The sequence below is a fragment of the Portunus trituberculatus genome, chromosome 48, assembly GCF_017591435.1.
Source record: "Portunus trituberculatus isolate SZX2019 chromosome 48, ASM1759143v1, whole genome shotgun sequence".
Lineage (NCBI taxonomy): Eukaryota > Metazoa > Arthropoda > Malacostraca > Decapoda > Portunidae > Portunus > Portunus trituberculatus.
Window position 1 is genome coordinate 16362226 of NC_059302.1, and position 20103 is coordinate 16382328.

Genomic DNA, 20103 nt, shown 5'->3' on the forward strand with positions numbered 1-20103 from the left:
GTTGCCATTCTCCACTTAATTAAATCTTCGACAAACAAAACAAGTTAGAGTGTTATCTAGCATGCCTTTTTTGGCTTATTTATCATATCATGTGTATTCATCTGCACAGCCACATGGGAACTATGGATTTGTAGGGGCAAAAAAGAAAGCTGCCATAATGGTCTAAAAGAAATTGGTTAGGTTAGGCTAGTCCCGTCCATTATTGAGCGAAATCCGTTACTGCAAGGTCCGTTATTGCAAGACACCAAAGTATTTACGATAATTTTTTTTTAAAAGTGATAATACTGGTAATGATGATAATACTACCAATAAAATAATGATGCATGCATGCAGTTAGGATAGCTAAAGTATAGTGAGTCCTCGTTATATGGTACATATGCATTCCTGAAAACCAGACCGCAAATCAAAATTACCATATACCAAACCCATTATAACATGTAATAATAGGGGATATGTTCCAGCACATCGAAAGTCACCGTACAGACATGAAAATACATGAAAATGGTCATATAAAATAATGTAAAGTACTGCGCAAAAGAAATAAAGAGAAAATGTTTTTATTTACCTTTCACTCGCCACATATTCTATCAGATGATGTCCCTTCCGAGGCTAAGGGACAATAGGGATTTCAGCCCTTACTCATCTTCCGCTGTGGGCAGATAAGGCTCTGCTCTGCAAATCCATTACATTCTCCCCAGCTTTTTTTTATAGCCTCACGATTCTTTAACACCATCAAGACTGTCGGCTGGGCTAGGCCCAAGTTTCGGCTTATGGTAGATGTATCTCCTTGCTCTTTCCCCTTTAAAATATCTAATTTTACCTCCAATGTCAGACTACTCCACTTTCGCTTTGCCTTTTCAACTCCAGCAGTGTCTGCAGAATGTTTTGGAGCCATTATGGGTGCATCACTGTGCGTTGTGATAATAGTATCAAAAAACACGCCGTAAGGATTTCACATTTCACTTGTGTTCAGTGGGAAATGCGGGAAGAGACTGATTGTTGTGGTGACGTTGTGGTGCTATGGTACGGTGTAAATAAAACACGGGTGGATACCATATCTGTGAATTTTTCTTACCATAAATAGAATTGATGGTAGTAATTACCAAACACTGTAACTGTGAATTTACCGGATAACGAAGTACCGTATAAGGAGTACTTACTGTACTGGAATTAGGTGTGTCTTATATGCCGTCAAATACAGTACCTCATTGTGAACGAATAAGAGTTAAAGTGGATGGGTAGATTGGGGAAATAATGAAGAACTATTTCTCAATAAAAGTATATAAACTCAACTATCACTTAGGTCATAATCTAGGAGTTTTTGAACAACTGGTGCCTGATAGCAGTAATTTCATACTCAATATAGATATATGTGCAACTTTTTAAGTATGAGCAATAACAACAAAACACGATAGCAGAAGGCACAATAGCAGAGTGTGAAGTGTATGTGTATGTATATGTGTGTGTATGTATGTGTGTGTGTATGTATGTATGTATGTACATATGTATGTATGTACATATGTATGTATGTACATGTGTATATGTGTGTGTGTATGTATATATATATATATATATATATATATATATATATATATATATATATATATATATATATATATATATATATATATATATATATTCGTACATGGAAATATATTATCTAGGCATGCATCACTACAACAAACAAAGTCTACAAATCTAGAGGTTAAAAAATAAATCTGATGAATATAAAAAAAAAATTAAAAAAATAAAAAAATTATGAAAACAAAACTAAATCATGGCAATCTAACAAATACCTTTGGAAATGGGCTTAATTAAATGCATCAGCAGAATATTTCATAATGTTACAGAGGTTATCCATTCAATTAAATGACCATGAAACTCACCTTAGCAAAAAAGGATGTAATATTTCTCTAAATACAATTCAAATTAATTTTTTAAAATTTATACAGTATTTACCACTTACTTTACAAGAGAAAGTGAGGGACATGTATCTAATAACATGCACCTGTAAAACTACATCTGTAACAAACTATACACGACAAATTTCAAAGCCCCTACACGCCAGCTTACAATTCACTTGACACTCTGGATCTTAATGTTTTCTTTTTCCTTTTATTCATTACAATTCCATCATTTTCTTTCAACCGAAGCATTTCTACTGAGAAGTATAGTAAGTTTTTTTTGTGTCCATATCTACACATCACACAAAATATAAAGTTAATTTCACAATGAACTATGTGAATAACACATAACACTACTAAGATGGGCACACTGGAGTAACTTGAACTGCAGCACAGTTTTTCCCAACAACCCACCTTTATTCCTTAATCATGACCTTAGTCTCATCTTTGACACAAAATATGTATTCATGATAACTAGTCAAATACTGTAATACCGATATGTTTCATTCATATGGGTAGCAATCAATCAACAAAAGACAATGTGAATCCTGTGCATCTAAATATGTGAAACAAAATGCCTTGAGAAAAAACGAGATGTTGGCAAATTATGACTAAGGTCAGATCACAGCTGCCAATGGACATCAGTGATACAGTCAAGTCAGAGTACATTGCAGATTGTAGGCTATGCTATGTTGAGGATTATAAAAAATGCAGACTTTAAAAAGTAACCAAAAGAAAACACCAATGCCAGGTGAAACCATGAAGAACTGAACGGTATGTTTTTCCTTATCACCACATTCATGTTTCTGGGCAAACAGACACCAAAAGATAGATCTACAGTTCAAATGTTTTCATACAGCAAATGTTTATAATGGTTTGGTCAAGTTGAAGGAAAGTCTGTGGGTCACCAATGCTCACTTTGCACTCCAGCTCCACCACACTTAACACGTGGTGATTTTAACACAAGCTTGCCAAACATCATCTATATGGCTGAGGCTTGCAGATGACAAACCCATCACTTCCTGTCAAATATTTCTCAGGGCAAGCCACCAGGCTACTGTCACCATGTGTTCTCTTCCATCTGCCACATGCCATATTTCCCAGTATTGTTCAGAAATTTCACTAGTATTGATATAAATCAGAATAAACAATTACAGCAGTACAGGGCACAATGTGTGGAAAGCTCTGCAACATGGCAGTGGTGCTATCAGGAATGCAGGATCAATCAGAAGTGTCACATGTGACAGCACAAAAATGAAAATGTTAACAAAACAATGAAAATCATGAAAAAAATAAATGTCTGAAAGAGACAGTATACAAGGGAAATAATATGGATGGAGTGCAGCAAACAAGATGCAATGGAGTGAAATGGATGTAAGTTGAGAATATAACATTGTGTAAACACTCTCCCATCCACTGACAGCCTGTCAATACAACAACTTTAAGCCTACAATTTTATCTGCTCTTATGATCTTTTTTTTTTTTTTTCTCATGATAAAAGAAAACTGTCTTTACTAAGAAAAGTTAATGTGCTTTAAGATACAGAACAAGCTTTTAGTTTTCTGGTTTCATTACACGAAGCTCTACTGATAAAACCATTATGAATTGGTTTCCAATTAATTGAAAACTTTATTTACTTATCTATTTATTATTATCATTTATTTTTTCCATGGGGGGTGAATATGCAGCTTGCATAGCTGCTGAGATATTGAGTATATTCATTTCATTAGTAAGACCAGTTTTTTACTCTTAAGATGCTTGCCACTCACTTTATATCGAGTTTTTATATTTCAATAGCTGTTTCAATATCTACAACACTAACCTGCAAACTATTTGGTAAAAACAAAAATACCTTTTTCTCAGACAGCAGCCAAAATATGCAAACAATATTATGTGAATGGTGTACACCACAAATGTAAAGAATGCAAGTAATACCAAAATGAAATGCAGTCAACATGGCTCATGGGATATTTTGATGTAATGTTGTAGTATCACATCAACAGAGAATAAGTCTCAAAAGTGCCTTAATCTGTCTCATACATACAGTGATTGTCATAAGCAGAAAGCACTCTTAATCTTATGAATAAATAATGAATGCATGCAAAGAGATGTTCTCAACAGATAGTCTGATCAGTCAGACAGTAAATAGGAATGCATAGTCTGAAATTGCAGCTACCTCAAGGTACTCCCTCACAACATTAAAAAGACAAAAAAATATAAATTTGTTATAATTTCTTCTATAATTTTCATATCATACTGCCTGTTCAATATGAGGTGGAAAACTTAGCCTGAAAGATAGCTTGCAACAAAGAGCAATATCGATGAAACAATGTCATGCTGGTTATTTCCATGATGACTCAACACTTCACATTTCATCCCAACCCTCAGTCCAGGTTACATTATAAAGTGCACAGTAACCCATTAAAGATTTTTTTCTAGTAAAACCTTGTTCAATACATGGCAGGAGATGGACACTGTGCTGGGAAGGAAAAGGTACAAATGGTGATTAACTTTAAACCTGGTAAGTTAGATAAGGTACTATCCAATTCAATGGACTTAAATATAGATAACAATTTTCTATACAATTACACTGAATAAAGGTGAAAGACATAGAACATTTCTTTACAATGAGGAATATGCTATTCTGAAGACATTTTACTAAGGAGTGTACACTTAACAGTGATATCTAATACTGTGCCATAAAAATTAAAACTTCAATGATAAACTTTTATTAACATTTGGACAACTTCATACATCTCACAAAGATTATCCTTGAGAGCCAGCAACACTATTTAGGGAATTATTTTGCAAATATAAATGAGACTTGCTCATGTTCCTGGTGTTGGTTCATATTATAATAAATGAAACTGTCCAAATGACACAAAGAACACGCATGACATTATGATCTTTATGATAATAATGAAAATAAAACTATATTTGATGAACAACTTAAATTTCAAAGCCAGATCAAACTATGACATCAAAGTGAACTATGCAAGGAAATATGCAACATTAATGCTGGGTGACAGACAATATACCCTTGCCTATTGCAATACCAAGTGAGTGAAATGTGGCGACAAGACGGGTGCCAGATGTGAGGTGTATTATACAGAGTTAGGCAAGTCTTTACTGCCAACCTACCAAGTGCCTCAAGAACATACAAAAAGAACAACTGATCTAAAAGTGGAAGGCAATGTACAGTTTCATGGTCCTTCAGATTTCCATATTTACTTATTCATTTATAATTCCATGAAAGAAGTGAGAACTTAAAAATTGGAATCAAAGTCAAACATCTAGGGTACATGGATACAAGACACCCAGAAGGTAACACTGGGAGAAAAGAGTAGTACTTACATCAACTTCTTCCTAAATTCGTCCCAAGGAATTTACGAGGCACAAAAAAAAAAAAAAAAAAAAAAAAAAAAATTAAATGTCAAATAGGATGTGAAATCAACATAAAATTCTACTTAGAGAGAGAGAGAGAGAGAGAGAGAGAGAGAGAGAGAGAGAGAGAGAGAGAGAGAGAGAGAGAGAGAGAGAGAGAGAGAGAGAGAGAGAGAGAGAGAGAGAGAGAGGAAAAAATGGGGTGATGAGATACAGAACAGCAATTATTTACTTACAATGCCTAAATAATAATGGGCATCTTGAGCCAAGTGGGATTCAGCTGTCCTAAAGTAACACAGAATATGAATGTGTTAGACCGATGCACGCTAATTCATTATCTTATATAGAGAGTTATGGACTTATTCTCTCAGTATTAGTATTAGTAGCATAGATATCTCCTATAATCTGGACAGACTCATTACTTCATGCATACATAAAAGGCTGACACCACCACCAGCTATCACTCTAGAAGACATCTCAGTGGATAATATTTCAGTCACTAATACTACCACAACTAAGACAAGAACTGGCTAAAGAAAAGTCTTCTTAAATAAGTTTCTGGGGACAGGGTAAACATTTGTTTCTATCTGCACATTTAGCCAATTACTGCTATGCATCCAAGGTTGATTTAGGAGATAATAATACTGATGCCAAAAAGAAATACACATTGTTTACCAGATGCTGCAACAAAAGTACGTACATCACTGCTTCACCTCAAATCTACACCTCCACCTGCTTAAGTCTTTTGGTAGACATTTTAGCTTTGTGTTTCCAGCCAATTGTTGACCATGCACTGTCTAATCATACAGAGAATATGCCTCTATTTTTTTTCTTATTTACAAGTGAACTACAAGATGGGAATCAACTCTTGGCATGCATAGTAAAAAAACAACCCTGAAGAAAATGTCCTACTCATACATTAAATTGTCACAGTTACAATATGGCATTCAGTTTATGTAAGTCTTTAATGTGTGACTACTATTTCTCCATATCATAATATTACTATCCTTTTCTTATCTTTTATTCTTGATGTACAACCCTCACCATGTACTCATAATCCTATCCCGGGGTAGGATGTTCAAACGTTCGTAGTGGCTGCTACAATTATCTTGGCACTAAGGTTACCGAAATCCTCCCTTAACTCACATAAGATGTATGTTTGAAAGCCCTTGGAGCTATCTTTGCGATTTTCAGACCGCCATATTTCCTTATAGAGCTAAGGGTATTGAGGAGCACCCATACCCTATACTACTACTACGCTATGGAGTCACTTTGGGTGTGGACACTGCGGTAAATCCCCGGCTCACCACTATGCCAAATCAGCCCCAACACACATCACCGTGTTATTCGTCACCTATTTACTAATTATTCTTATGTTTTATTTCCCATTAAATAATTTTTAGATTCAATAAGGGTTTGTAGTGTTATGAATGCACTGTAGTATTGTAATATAGATAATAACAATTAGTATACATACATAAATAGCACAACACATGGCAACGCTATTTTGCGGGGTTGTCAGGTAGGTCTGGGAAGGCAGGCAGGTCAGGGGTCGGGGATTAAGGTGGGTCAGGGTCATTCATTCATCACCTGGCCACCCACCCAGGGGAAACCTCTATATAAAAAAAACGCACCTTGACTTACACCTCAGTGGTGGAGTGGAAAATAAGTCGAAAGCAGAATAGGTATGTTATATTATTTAGAAAGTTTTTTGGGAGTTTTCTTTATACTTTTCTACAAAATTATGCAGAGAGAGACAGATAAACAGAGACAGACAGACAGACAGACAGACAGAGAGAGAGAGAGAGAGAGAGAGAGAGAGAGAGAGAGAGAGAGAGAGAGAGAGAGAGAGAGAGAGAGAGAGAGAGAGAGAGAGAGAGAGAGAGAGAGAGAGAGAGAGAGAGAGAGAGAGAGAGAGAGAGAGAGAGAGAGAGAGAGAGGTGGGTGGTGGTGGGGTGGTGTAGGATTAAAAGGGTCAGGCAATCTCTAATCCTTTTTAATTGCCCTAGTACTAGGAGAGATTTGGCACTGCTGTAGCCAGGAAGTCCCCTTTTCCGGCCCCACCCAAAGTGACTCCATAACGTGGTTTGAGTGTAGTCATAGAGGATTGTGTGTTGAACGTTTCTACATTATTCAAACTGGAGATAACCATATGATGTCTTCCTTGTTTATTTCTCATACTTCCACACATTATATACAGTCAGCATCAAAATTGTGTGCCAATACCTATAACAAACTATCAAGTACCCTCTGTAGCCACCTAAGGAAAATGACAATGGTATTGGCGAGTGAGCATGAGGCAGAGTGGGTAGAGTGTAATTCTCATAGAAAGAAAGGTCTCAGGTGCCCACCATGTTTTTCTTCTGTTATTTGACTTGTATTTTCTTGCTTTTTTTTTTCTGTGCACTGCGGGATAATGCAACTATATCCAGAGCTGATATGGGAACAAATTGTAGTGTTACCATCACTCTAAGTGGTAGAAAAGTGCCTCTACCCTTTCGCAGAGATTTCCATCCTTGGAGATTTCAATGTTCACCACCAGTTTTGGCTTTCATCTCCCTTCACTGACCATCCTGGTGAACCACTCTTCAACTTTGCTATCCTCCATGAACTAGAGCAACTGGTGCAACACCCTACTCGTATTCCTGAGCATCTTGGAGACACGCCCAACATTCTTGATCTCTTCCTCACCTCTAATCCTTCTGCTTATGCTGTCACCCTTTCGTGTCTGTTGGGCTCCTCCGATCACAATCTCATTTCTGTATCTTGCCCTATTTCTCCAATCCCTCCACAGGATCCCCCAAAGCGAAGGTGCCTCTGGCGTTTTGCCTCTGCCAGTTGAGGGGACCTGAGGAGGTATTATGCTGATTTTCCCTGGAATGATTACTGCTTCTGTATCAGAGACCCATCTCTTTGTGCTGAAAGCATAACAGAGGTGATAGTGTCTGGCATGGAGGCGTACATTCCTCATTCTTTATCTGAACCTAAACCTTCTAAACCTTGGTTTAACTCAGCCTGTTCTCGTGCTATACATGATAGAGAGGTTGCCCACAAAAGGTACTTGAGTCTTCCATCTCCAGAATCTCACACACTTTATATCTCTGCCTGGAATCATACCAAGTCTGTTCTTCAACTTGCCCAAACACTCCTTCATAAATAGAAAATTTCAAAATCTTTCAAACTCAAACTCCCCTCGAGACTTCTGGCATCTAGCCAAAAAACATCTCAAATAACTTCACTTCTTCATCTTTCCCTCCTTTATTTCATCCTGATGGCATCCCTGCCATCTCTTCTGTCTCTAAAGCTGAACTCTCCTCTCAAACTTTTTTTTTTATATATACCATGTTGGCTTTTCACGGGAATTTATGGGCTAAAGCGGGTACTTTTTATGGTACCTCCTATTTCAAAGCCCACCCGCTAGGAAACCATTGCCCCAAGTGAGAAAGCCCAACCTACACTTGGACCGTGGACAGGATTCGAACCCGTGCACTTGGACACCCCTCGGACCCCAAAGCACACATGGTTCCACTGTACCACGGCCCCCCCTTTGCTCACAACTCCACCTTGGATGATTCTTGGCTTGTCCCTCCCTCTCCTCCTCCCTCTGACTATTTCATGTCTACAATTAAAATTCTTCGTAACGATGTTTTCCATGTCCTCGCTGGCCTAAACCCTCGGAAGGCTTATGGTCCTCATGGGGTACCTCCTATTGTCCTCAAAAACTCTGCTTCCATGCTTGCACCTTGCCTGGCCAAACTCTTCCAACTTTGTCTATCTACTTCTACCTTTCCTTCCTGCTGGAAGTTTGCCTACATTCAGCCTGTTCCTAAAAAGGGTGACCGTTCCAATCCCTCAAACTACTATCCTATAGCTTTAATCTCTTGCTTGTCTAAAGTTTTTTAATCTATCCTGAATAGGAAGATTCTCCAACATCTGTCACTTCACAATCTTCTATCTGTCATAACCTGGTATGCCACAGCCTGGTGGGACATAGCGTGATGCAGCAGTGGAAAGGATGTAAATAATCACTTCTACGGGAGAATTGTAAAAGGGACCCTGCTGTGAATCGAGGCGAAATCGGGTCAGGATATCCTGTGTCAGGAAACCATTAACACGAGAGTGGGAGGCCAACCATTAACAAGAGAGTGGGAGGCCAGGTATCAGATTGTACGCAGACCCAAGCAAACGCCCAAGACCAAAATACTTTGTTTACGATGTTGGAGAGTAGTATAGTCAACACGTGTTTCCCCACGTGTAGTTAAACAGGACTGGTGGATTTAAATGGCCAATGAACAAGCAGTATTTTATGTTTAGACCAATGGTGAACTTGCTATGAGAGTAGGGAAAAGTTGAGCCTATGAAACGTTGTGTATACTACGTTTAAGGTTGTTTCTACATTACCTTCGTATGTGTTGTCACACGTGGACCTCCACATGTCTGATCTCTGAATGGTAGATGGTAAAATGGGCGTGGAGAAAAGGTACGAAACCTTGAGTATTTAAAATAAGCAGAAACCAGCAAGAAGACTCTAGAATCTTGGCAGAAATGAGAAGAGAGAGCAGAAGGCAGTGGCCGAGAGGAGGAGAGGAAAGATTTGAGTCATGGACAGACTCTTTCTTGTATTAGTGAGTAAAAGCTCTATAGTTGTTAATGCAGTCTAAGACAATGTTTATGTCATTTAAGTGAAAGGAGGAAACAAATATAGGATGTGTATTTATTAGGATGTTATATTAAGATTTTATGTATGTGTAGTGCAATTTCCACAGTTGATGCATTAAGATATATCGTATTGAGGAGATAATTACATATGATATATTGTGGTGTATACATTATATGGGCATTTATAGAAGTCAAGCATTGAGTTGATATTGAGATGCATCAGCTGTGAAATTGGCACCTAATGTTTGTGGATTTATTTGTATGTGATTAACATTGATGAAGGATTTACGGAGATAAGGATTTACGGAGATGAGCTTAACATTTCTAAGGGCATTGATTGAATTTGTGTGACATTATGAGAAATCTTGAGAAGTGTTGTAATTAATCTTAGATGAATTAAAATTAGAAAATACAATACCGTATAATATATTACCTGCAGTAAGAATAAGTCTTCACTTAGAATAGCACGATTGCAACATGCAACAAACTCCGAAACTGGTGGCAGCGGTGGGATATTATTGCAATTGCAATCGTTGCAGGTGTATAGTTGAGAGTGAAGACAATTAAAATTTTGATCAAGTGCATTGGATGTCACGGATGTAGCGGATGTTAACGAGTAAATATTGAGAATATTAATGTTGCTTAATTGTAGATGAAACATATAGTTCATAAATTACGTCAGCGCTCGGCATCGCTTAACGGTAAAGCGAATCAGCAGCCAGCCGTCACAACCTCTAGAATGGCGCAGTCACCCCCTACATCTCTGCTTTCCCCCACTAACCCGCCTTGTATTAGTACTGGGGAAATTGCGGAAGCGATCACTGACAACGCAAGGGATAATTTTTCCAAGGTAATTGGGTTACCATACTTTTGTGGAGGTGAAGAAAGAAGCCCGTCGGTACCAAATGTAAAATGTATCGCCAGCGCTCACGCATGGATAAAGGATTTAGAAAATAGAACAATGACAAACTGGACAGACGAAGGGAGGATAGAGTTAGCCAAGCAATATGCATTAGACAGTGCATATACTCATATGACACACTGTGCAACGCAACATAAAAATGATTGGGATGATGTGAAAAAAGCATTCCTTGATATTTATCCAGAGGATAGATCGCTTCCAAGCCTGATCAGTGAATTGTCGTCAGTAACTCGACAGCCCAGAGAAACCATAACAGAGCTTTATATCAGAGTAGAAGGGATTGTGGCAAAATTAGAAAGCATGAAACCCACAGGTAAGGAAGTATATAATGATATATTTGTCTCCATCATTGTGAATGCCTTGCCTAAGGATTTTTCTTATATCCTTGCTGATGCAGATATGAAAAAGCCTTTATTAGTATACAGAAAAGCTCTCAAATATGTGGCGTCACACCCCAGCCTTCAGCTACACGACGCTGCAGTACGCAAAGAAAATAGGGTTGTTCCAGTAAACGCAGTGACAGTGAATGCTGTTACTACAGATCACACGGTGTACCGCCCTCAGAATGTCAGAAATATACATTGTCTGAGGTGTGGGCGAAATAACCACACCATTCAAAATTGTAGAACCATAGAATGCTTTAGATGTCACAAGTGGGGACATTTCGCGAGTCAGTGCACAGTGAAATTACCACCAATACCACCAAGGGCGAGGCCCACGGTAACTTGTTTCACCTGCGGCGTACAGGGGCATGCGAGTAAGGACTGCATAAACAACTCACGTAGATACACCACATATCAAACACAAAAAAAACGCCAATTTACCACCAACGCAACCACATGAATCGGTGGTAATCACAGCGGTGAATAGTGACACGGGAAATGTTTCTATTGAAGTTCAGATTGAAAATGAGAGTGTATTAGCCTTGATGGACACGGGGGCAGGGGTATCTCTTGTATCGCGTGACGTTGTAGACAAACTTAGAAATAAACACATTACTCCAACAAATAAGGTAATTCGCAATGCGAGTGGAGATGCAATGTTGACTTCAGGAAGGACTAAGCTAACTTTGACAATTTGAGGTAAGATATATACACATGATTTTGTGATCAGTGAAGATAGAGCCTTGCCCTCACAGATAATAATAGGTTTTGACTTTATGAAAAGATATAATGTGAATCTAAATACCAAACCTCTGAAATTATATATTGAAGGAAGGAGAATTGTTATTGTAGAAATACCCATGATGCATGCCATCATGATAACTGAGAGAAGTGAAAAGGAAGCAGTAACAAATGAATCAAAGGATAATCCCAGTTATAAATGTTCAGTAGCTCAGACATCGATATTACAAGGAGAACGAGTGAGTTATGTGACCTTAGAAACAAAGTTAGTGGATGGTGATATCGCTATATTCGAGCCAGTTAAAGGAGTTATAGGGTCTCAGTTTTTATGTCCAGGTTTAGTGAAATTAGAAAATGACATGAAGAAATCTAGGTTTGTGGTGAGGTATATAAATTTCTCGAGTGAACATGTGCCGTTAGAGCCAGGGAAAACATTAGGTTACTTACAGTCCTGTCAGAGTGAGGTTTTGCCAAGCGGGAGTGATGAATATACAGTGAATGGTGTGACAGAAGAAAATGAAACAGATAAAATGAAGGCCTTTTCAGAAATCATTAATCACATGTATCCTGAGGAACAAGGAAAAATCAAATATTGAAAGAATTAGTTGTTAAATACTCCTCTGTCTTTGCTAGTGATGACGACATTCCAAGTATATCACCCTTTTTCTATCACACCATTCAGTTACAGTCCAGACCTACGTCCAAGAAACCTTATCCCATCCCAGCCTGTTTTTATGATAAGGTAGCTGAACAAATTAAAGTAATGGAGAGCCAGGGTATTATTAGACCATCCAGATCAGCATTTATCTCCCCAGTTGTTCCCATAGTGAAAAAGGATGGAAAAATTAGATTGTGTGTAGATTTCAGGAATTTAATTTAAATCAGCATGTGCTGAATGATTCTTACCCCTTACCTAATGTGAATAACATTTTGCATAACTTAGGAAAAGGAAAGATGTTTTCATGCCTTGACTTGAAACAAGGTTACCATCAAATACAGTTAAATGAAGAAAGCAAGCCCTGGACTGCATTTGTAACACCTAATGGATTATATGAACATAATGTGCTACCTATGGGTTTAAAGGATTCTCCTGCGGCATTCTGTAGAATTATTAATCAGGTATTGGCTGGATTGACAGGATCTGATACTTTTGTTTATATTGATGATATCATAGTTCAAGAAACAGATATAGAAAATCATGTAAAGAATTTGGAGAGGGTTCTTCTAAGCTTGCAAGATGCTCAGTTGAAAGTAAACTTGAAAAAATGTAATTTCTTTAAGGATAGTGTAAATTATCTAGGACATATTATATCAGCCGAAGGGTTGAAAACACAGCCTAGCAAAATTGAAGTTATTAAGAACATGCCAGTCCCCACAACAGTGAAAGAATTACAGTCCTTCATTGGAATGGCTAACTACTATAGGAAGTTTGTGAGAAACTATGCTGAAATAGCTGCTCCCTTAAGGGGAGAGTCCGGTTTGGAGACCCCAAAAATATAAAAAAAAATGACTTTTTGTGAAAAAAATATATTTGGTAGGTATACATTTTGGCAACTATCTAAAAAGATTTAAAAGGAAACTTATGATAGTTTCCTTTAAATCCTGTTTAAAGGTCCCGCTCAACCACGCAGCTGTGCGTTTGTTTACATCAGCAGAGTAAGTTTTTTTCCACCCAATTCTACGAAAAAACGCTAAAATCTGAACTTTTTTTTGTGTGGATATGATATGGCAAGACTGACGACGAGTCTGTGTGGTATCAGTGCTCGGTGGGTCGGTCACAGGGCTCAGTGCTCTCGTAGCCACAGTCACATCAGGTTGCTGCGCTGTTTCTCGCGACCTCTCTCAGCCCATATCTCAAAACATAAGTTATTCCCCTTCTAACGTTAACCTTGGAGCCAGTTTTAGCTTGATTTCAATGAAACAAAGACTAAAAGGCAGAGGAATACTTTCTCTTCAAATCATCGTCGCTGTTTTTTTTATATATGTCTGGTTTAATTTTATATTAATATTTTTTTGGTCAAAAAAAGGCAAAAAAAAACACATTTAAAAAAAAAATCATAAAACAAATTCAAAAGCTGAAATGAAAAATCTAACGAAAGAAACATTTCATATTATAACGCTCTAAGTCACAGAAAAATGAAGGTTGTGGGGCCAATAATAACGGGAGATTCGCTAAATTTTCTAGAAGTTGTATTGGAGGGGAGGGGACAAGAATGGGGGTCAATGTCTAATGTTGATGTAAATGATGCCAATACTTCACAACATAAAAATCAGAGCGATTCATGCATATTTACCGGAGATATGGCACCCCCGATCTAAACCGGACTCTCCCCTTAACTAAACTAACAGCAGGAATGGTGAATAGAAAGAAGAACAATAACCACATAATGTGGAATGAAGATGCTGATAGGGCTTTTAAGACCTTGAAGCAAGAATTAACACAATATGTTGTTTTGAAATTTCCAGACTTCTCAAAGCCATTCTATTTAACGACAGACGCTTCGAGCTTTGCCATCGGGGGATTAATACAACAAAGGGATAGCATGAATAACCTAAGACCCTTATCATTTTTTAGCAGGAAACTGAACAAGGCTGAACTTAATTATAGTACTATTGAAAGAGAGGCTCTGGCAATTGTATATGGGCTTAAGGTAAACAGAGATTTGTGCCTGGGTTACCCTATTTATATTCTCACAGATCACAGACCATTAGTATGGTTGTTGACCACCTCAAATGCAAATAGCAGGATAGTTCGGTGGCAATTAGCTGTTGCAGAGTTTGATATTAAGGTGGAATATATTCCTGGAAAAGCTAACAAGGTAGCAGATCATTTATCCAGGTTGAGGGAAGTGGAAATAAATGAAGGAAATGAACATTTGTTAGCAATAACAGAAAACACAGAAGAAAATATGGTGGATTGGAATCTGAAGGAATTAATAAGGTCACAAGATAACCATGAATTTTATGGCTTATTGAAGAAGTTAATGAGAGAGAATTTAACTGAGCAAGAAATAAAAGGAAAATTAAGTAAGCACAATATTGATAAGAGGTATAAGAAGTTAAAGATATCAGAATTGTCTCTAGACAATAATATGCTTTACAGAGTAAGTCACAACACATATGGAGAAATGACGCGTCAGATATTAGTACCGAACAGTTTGTGCACACTGCTGTACACCTCGGCCACTCTTTGCCAACCGCGGGCATGGTGGGCCATCCGTTACCTTAAGTAGGTGTCAGAAATTTGCATATTGGCCAAAAATGAAGGAGGACATTGAAAGATATTGCAGGTCTTGTCTCATCTGTCGTAGGCTTAAGAGGTCGGGGGACGCCCCAGCACCACTGAGAAGATACCCGGATGTTGAGAGACCTTTCCAGCGCATACATATGGATATTGTTGGTCCCATGGGTAGATCGGATAATGGATATATGTATTGTCTTGTTGTGATAGATGTGCTTACTAGATATTTGATTACAAAACCACTGAAAACCAAGTCGGCCGCAGAAGTTGCTAGAATATTTTTTGATGAAGTGATTTGTAAACATGGTATACCTGAGATGTTAGTGACAGACCAAGGTAGGGAATTTGTCAATTCTATATTACAGGGATTAACTGAGTTACTGCATTTCCGACATAGCAAAACTACAGCTTACCATCCTCAAGCAAATGGGATAGTTGAAAGATCAAATGCAACCTTGATTAACATACTGCGCACTTTGGTGCAAGATAATATGAATATCTGGGATACAATGCTCCCAATAGCTACATTTGCATATAATAGTGCTTACCACACAAGTATAAAAGAAAGTCCTTTTACCTCATGTATCTCAGAGATCCAACCATCCCATTTGAAATGATGAAAGAGGAACAAGTTTGGTATAATGTTGATGATTTTAAGCAGGAGATGGCAACAAAAGCAAATAGGGTATATGCTAGGTGTCAGCAATATTTAGAAGAAGCTAAGGAATAAATGAAAAGGCTCAATGTAAGAAGGCAAGGATAAAGACTATTCAAGTTGGAGATAGAGTATATGTCCGCCGAGTACCCACTGCAGGAACCCCCGCAAAGTTGCAACCCGCATATACAGGTCCTTATAGAGTGACAGAAAAGGTGAGTGATGTAGTGGTCAAATTAAGAAACATTAGAAATGGTAAGATGACAACATTACACACTGACAGAATAAGAATTATCCATGAAGACAATGCTACCCCTCAAATGAACCCGAATGTCAGACGAGCATATCCGGTACACGAGCCAGGTGAATCAAGGGAAACCAAGTTGACATTGCAGACATTAGATCCTTTTCCAGTGTTCTCAGGGGATGTAGAGCACTGTGTAGATTCAGAATCGGATGACAATTCACTATCAGAAGCGAGTCATGGTGTTGATGAGGAAATTCATAATGTAACTGAGAATTTGCAAGAAGAATATCAAGGTGAAGCTACCACGTCAGTCCCATACAGTTTACGGTCGAGAACAAGTGTGCCGAATCTTCCGTTTGTAATGCATAAGCCCTTAGAATATGGTAAAAGAAAATAAATAAAATGAAATGTTCCTTTGCAGACTGTGGGGCTATGCATGGGATACGTTCAAGCCTGGGATGTACCCCAAAGCTCACCTCCTCAACAAGGGATGAGTTTCTCCCAAGACCATCAACTACTTGTAACTGGACAAGCTTATGTGGTGCCTTTTTTGTTGAAATTGGAGGATATCTATGAGCCAATTAAAAAAGCCAACAATATCACTCAGAATATAATATATAATTTAGATGAAATTGAGGGAGATGATTTTATGGCTTTTCAAGAAAGATTTAAAAATTTGCATGCTTCAATGCAGGATTTCCTAATGCATATTGTGGCCAATGACATTCCTCAACCTAGAAGGAAAACAAGGGGGGCAATAAATTTTATAGGATCTTTTGCAAACACATTATTTGGGACTGCTACACAAGATCAAGTTGATTTTATTCATAAAAGATTACGATCGTTAGACTCCTTCACAGAAGAGGAAAGAAAACTCCTCAATATTCATTCCCATGTTATCAATGTCACTCTCAATGAACTAACAAATGTTCATCAAGCATTAGAAAAACTAGAAACTGCTACCCGTGTTACTAAGACCCTTATGACTGAGATGGAAAAACATATAAAAAATAATAAAAAATCCATTCTTTCACTGGAAATTTTACTGCATGTCCAGCTAGCCTTGACATCCATTGCAGCTGATCATATTAATTTTAAGATAGGATTACAAAGTATGATGGAAACCCATATTTCTCCTAATATTGTGACAAATGCATTTTTATTACAACTTTTAGATGAGATATCAGTTAAACATGAGTTATTGTTTCCTCCTAAACCAGAATATTTAGGATTACACAGAGCTGCTATTCGTGTAATCCATAAGACTGCATTACATGACTTGAGCTTCTACTTACTCGTTCCTTTGCGAGGAATTCCAGCTGACACCTTTGATATCTTCAGGATGACCTCCCTTCCCTTTCCTATTTCTAAGTCAGATGCTTTTTTAATGCATCAACCTTCAAGGAAATATTTAGTGATTAACAAGGCAAGAAATCAATTTTTTTGACTGATGATTTTGATGATTGTAGGATGTCTGATGATATATTGATATGTCCTCCCAACCAACCTATATATTCCACTAACACTGATTGTTGTGAGGTTGCTATTTTTCTTCACAAGCCTTCTGTCTCTGATATATGTAACACGCTGATTGTGAAGTCTTTCAAGCCTATTTTTGTTGATCAGCCATCTGGGTGGAATTATGCCACAAGCAAACCACTAGATATTACTGTGAATTGTAAAAACTCCATTTCTACTACTAGACACATTATTAATGGTACTGGCCTTCTGAAAGTGAGTCAGGGTTGTTCTATACATAGTGATACATTTTTTCTCCCTGCTTCCTCTCATTATATTGCTGAAGCTCCTATGGTTATTCAACCTTATCCCCTTACTACTCCCATTGCCTTCTCATCCTAGGAACATTCTTTTATTGTGAATACCACTAATATCAGCATTCCCGACAATTTTGGTCTTGAGCCCTGGTCTGTCCCAAAATATATTGCACATATGCAGCCGCTGGCGAAACAGTCCCCTCCTACGGCACTCGACTGGCGCAATTGGAAGGACTGGTTCTGGATCCTGTTGCCTATTGGGGTCATCGCGGCCGGCCTGGTGGCCTACCGCATCTACCGACCCTGTGCACTCCTTGGCTTGGCACAGGCTGCGCCAGCCCAGGTGACTGTCACCACACAACGCCAGCTCAAAACAGGGAACACCGCTTATCAGCAGTGGAAAGGATGTAAATAATCACGTCTATGGGAGAATTGTAAAAGGGACCCTGCTGCAAATCGAGGCGAAATCGGGTCAGGATATCCTGTGTCAGGAAACCATTAACACGAGAGTGGGAGGCCAACCATTAACAAGAGAATGGGAGGCCAGATATCAGATTGTACGCAGACCCAAGCAAACGCCCAAGACCAAAATACTTTGTTTACGATGTTGGAGAGTAGTATAGTCAACACGTGTTTCCCCACGTGTAGTTAAACAGGATTGGTGGATTTAAATGGCCAATGAACAAGCAGTATTTCATGTTTAGACCAATGGTGAACGTGCTATGAGAGTAGGGAAAAGTTGAGCCTATGAAACGTTGTGTATACTACGTTTAAGGTTGTTTCTACATTACCTTCGTATGTGTTCTCGTCCTTATATTGTCACACGTGGACCTCCACATGTCTGATCTCTGAATGGTAGATGGTAAAATGGGCGTGGAGAAAAGGTACGAAACCTTGAGTATTTAAAATAAGCAGAAACCAGCAAGAAGACTCTAGAATCTTGGCAGAAACGAGAAGAGAGAGCAGAAGGCAGTGGCCGAGAGGAGGAGAGGAAACATTTGAGTCATGGACAGACTCTTTCTTGTATTAGTGAGTAAAGCTCTATAGTTGTTAATGCAGTCTAAGACAATGTTTATGTCATTTAAGTGAAAGGAGGAAACAAATATAGGATGTGTATTTATTAGGATGTTATATTAAGATTTTATGTATGTGTAGTGCAATTTCCACAGTTGATGCATTAAGATATATCATATTGAGGAGATAATTACATATGATATATTGTGGTGTATACATTATATGGGCATTTATAGAAGTCAAGCATTGAGTTGATATTGAGATACATCAGCTGTGAAATTGGCACCTAATGTTTGTGGATTTATTTGTATGTGATTAACATTGATGAAGGATTTACGGAGATAAGGATTTACGGAGATAAGGATTTACGGAGATGAGCTTAATATTTCTAAGGGCATTGATTGAATTTGTGTGACATTATGAGAAATCTTGAGAAGTGGTGTAATTAATCTTAGATGAATTAAAATTAGAAAATACAATACCGTATAATATATTACCTGCAGTAAGAATAAGTCTTCACTTAGAATAGCACGATTGCAACTTGCAACGAACTCCGAAATATCTGATGGCTAGTATGGCTTCCGTCAAGGTCACTCTACTGGTGATCTTCTGGCTTTCCTTACTGAGTCTTGGTCATCCTCTTTTAGAGATTTCAGTGAAACTTTTGCTGTAGCGTTAGACATATCAAAAGCTTTTGATAGAGTCTGGCATAAAGCTTTGATTTTCAAACTGCCCTCCTATGGCTTCTATCCTTCTCTCTGCAACTTCATCTCAAGTTTCCTTTCTGACCGCTCTATTGCTGCTGTGGTAGACGGCCACTGGTTCCTCTCAAAATCTATTAATAGTGGAGTTCCTCAGGGTTCTGTCCTGTCACTCACTCTCTTTCTATTATTCATTAATGACCTTCTTAACCAAACTTCTTGGCCTATCCACTCCTACACTGATGATACAACCTCACATCTTTCCACATCCTTTCAGAGACGACCAACCCTTCAGGAAGTCAACAGATCACACAGGGACGCCACAGAATGCCTGACTTCCAATCTTTCTAAGATTTCTGATTGGGGCAGAGAAAATCTAGTAGTTTTCAATGCCTAAAAAACTCAATTCCTCCATCTATCAACTCAACACAATCTTCCAGATAACTATCCACTCTTCTTCAATGACACTCAACCGTC

General features: G+C 38.1%; 1 protein-coding gene across 8 annotated transcripts in view; it reads right to left on the reverse strand.

The window, feature by feature from the left end:
- LOC123498661 (rho GTPase-activating protein 20-like) overlaps positions 1-20103 on the reverse strand; it is a 190534-nt gene that overhangs the window by 20574 nt on the left and 149857 nt on the right. For 3 of the 8 annotated variants that reach the window (XM_045245979.1, XM_045245980.1, XM_045245982.1), the window contains one exon: positions 5259-5270. The exons of 4 other annotated variants lie outside the window; for them this stretch is intronic. In XM_045245979.1, coding sequence (XP_045101914.1) covers positions 5259-5270 — 12 coding nt within the window. Of the gene's footprint in view, positions 1-1929; positions 4384-5258; positions 5271-20103 lie in introns of those variants that run through there. One more of the 8 variants, XM_045245986.1, reaches the window with a different exon arrangement.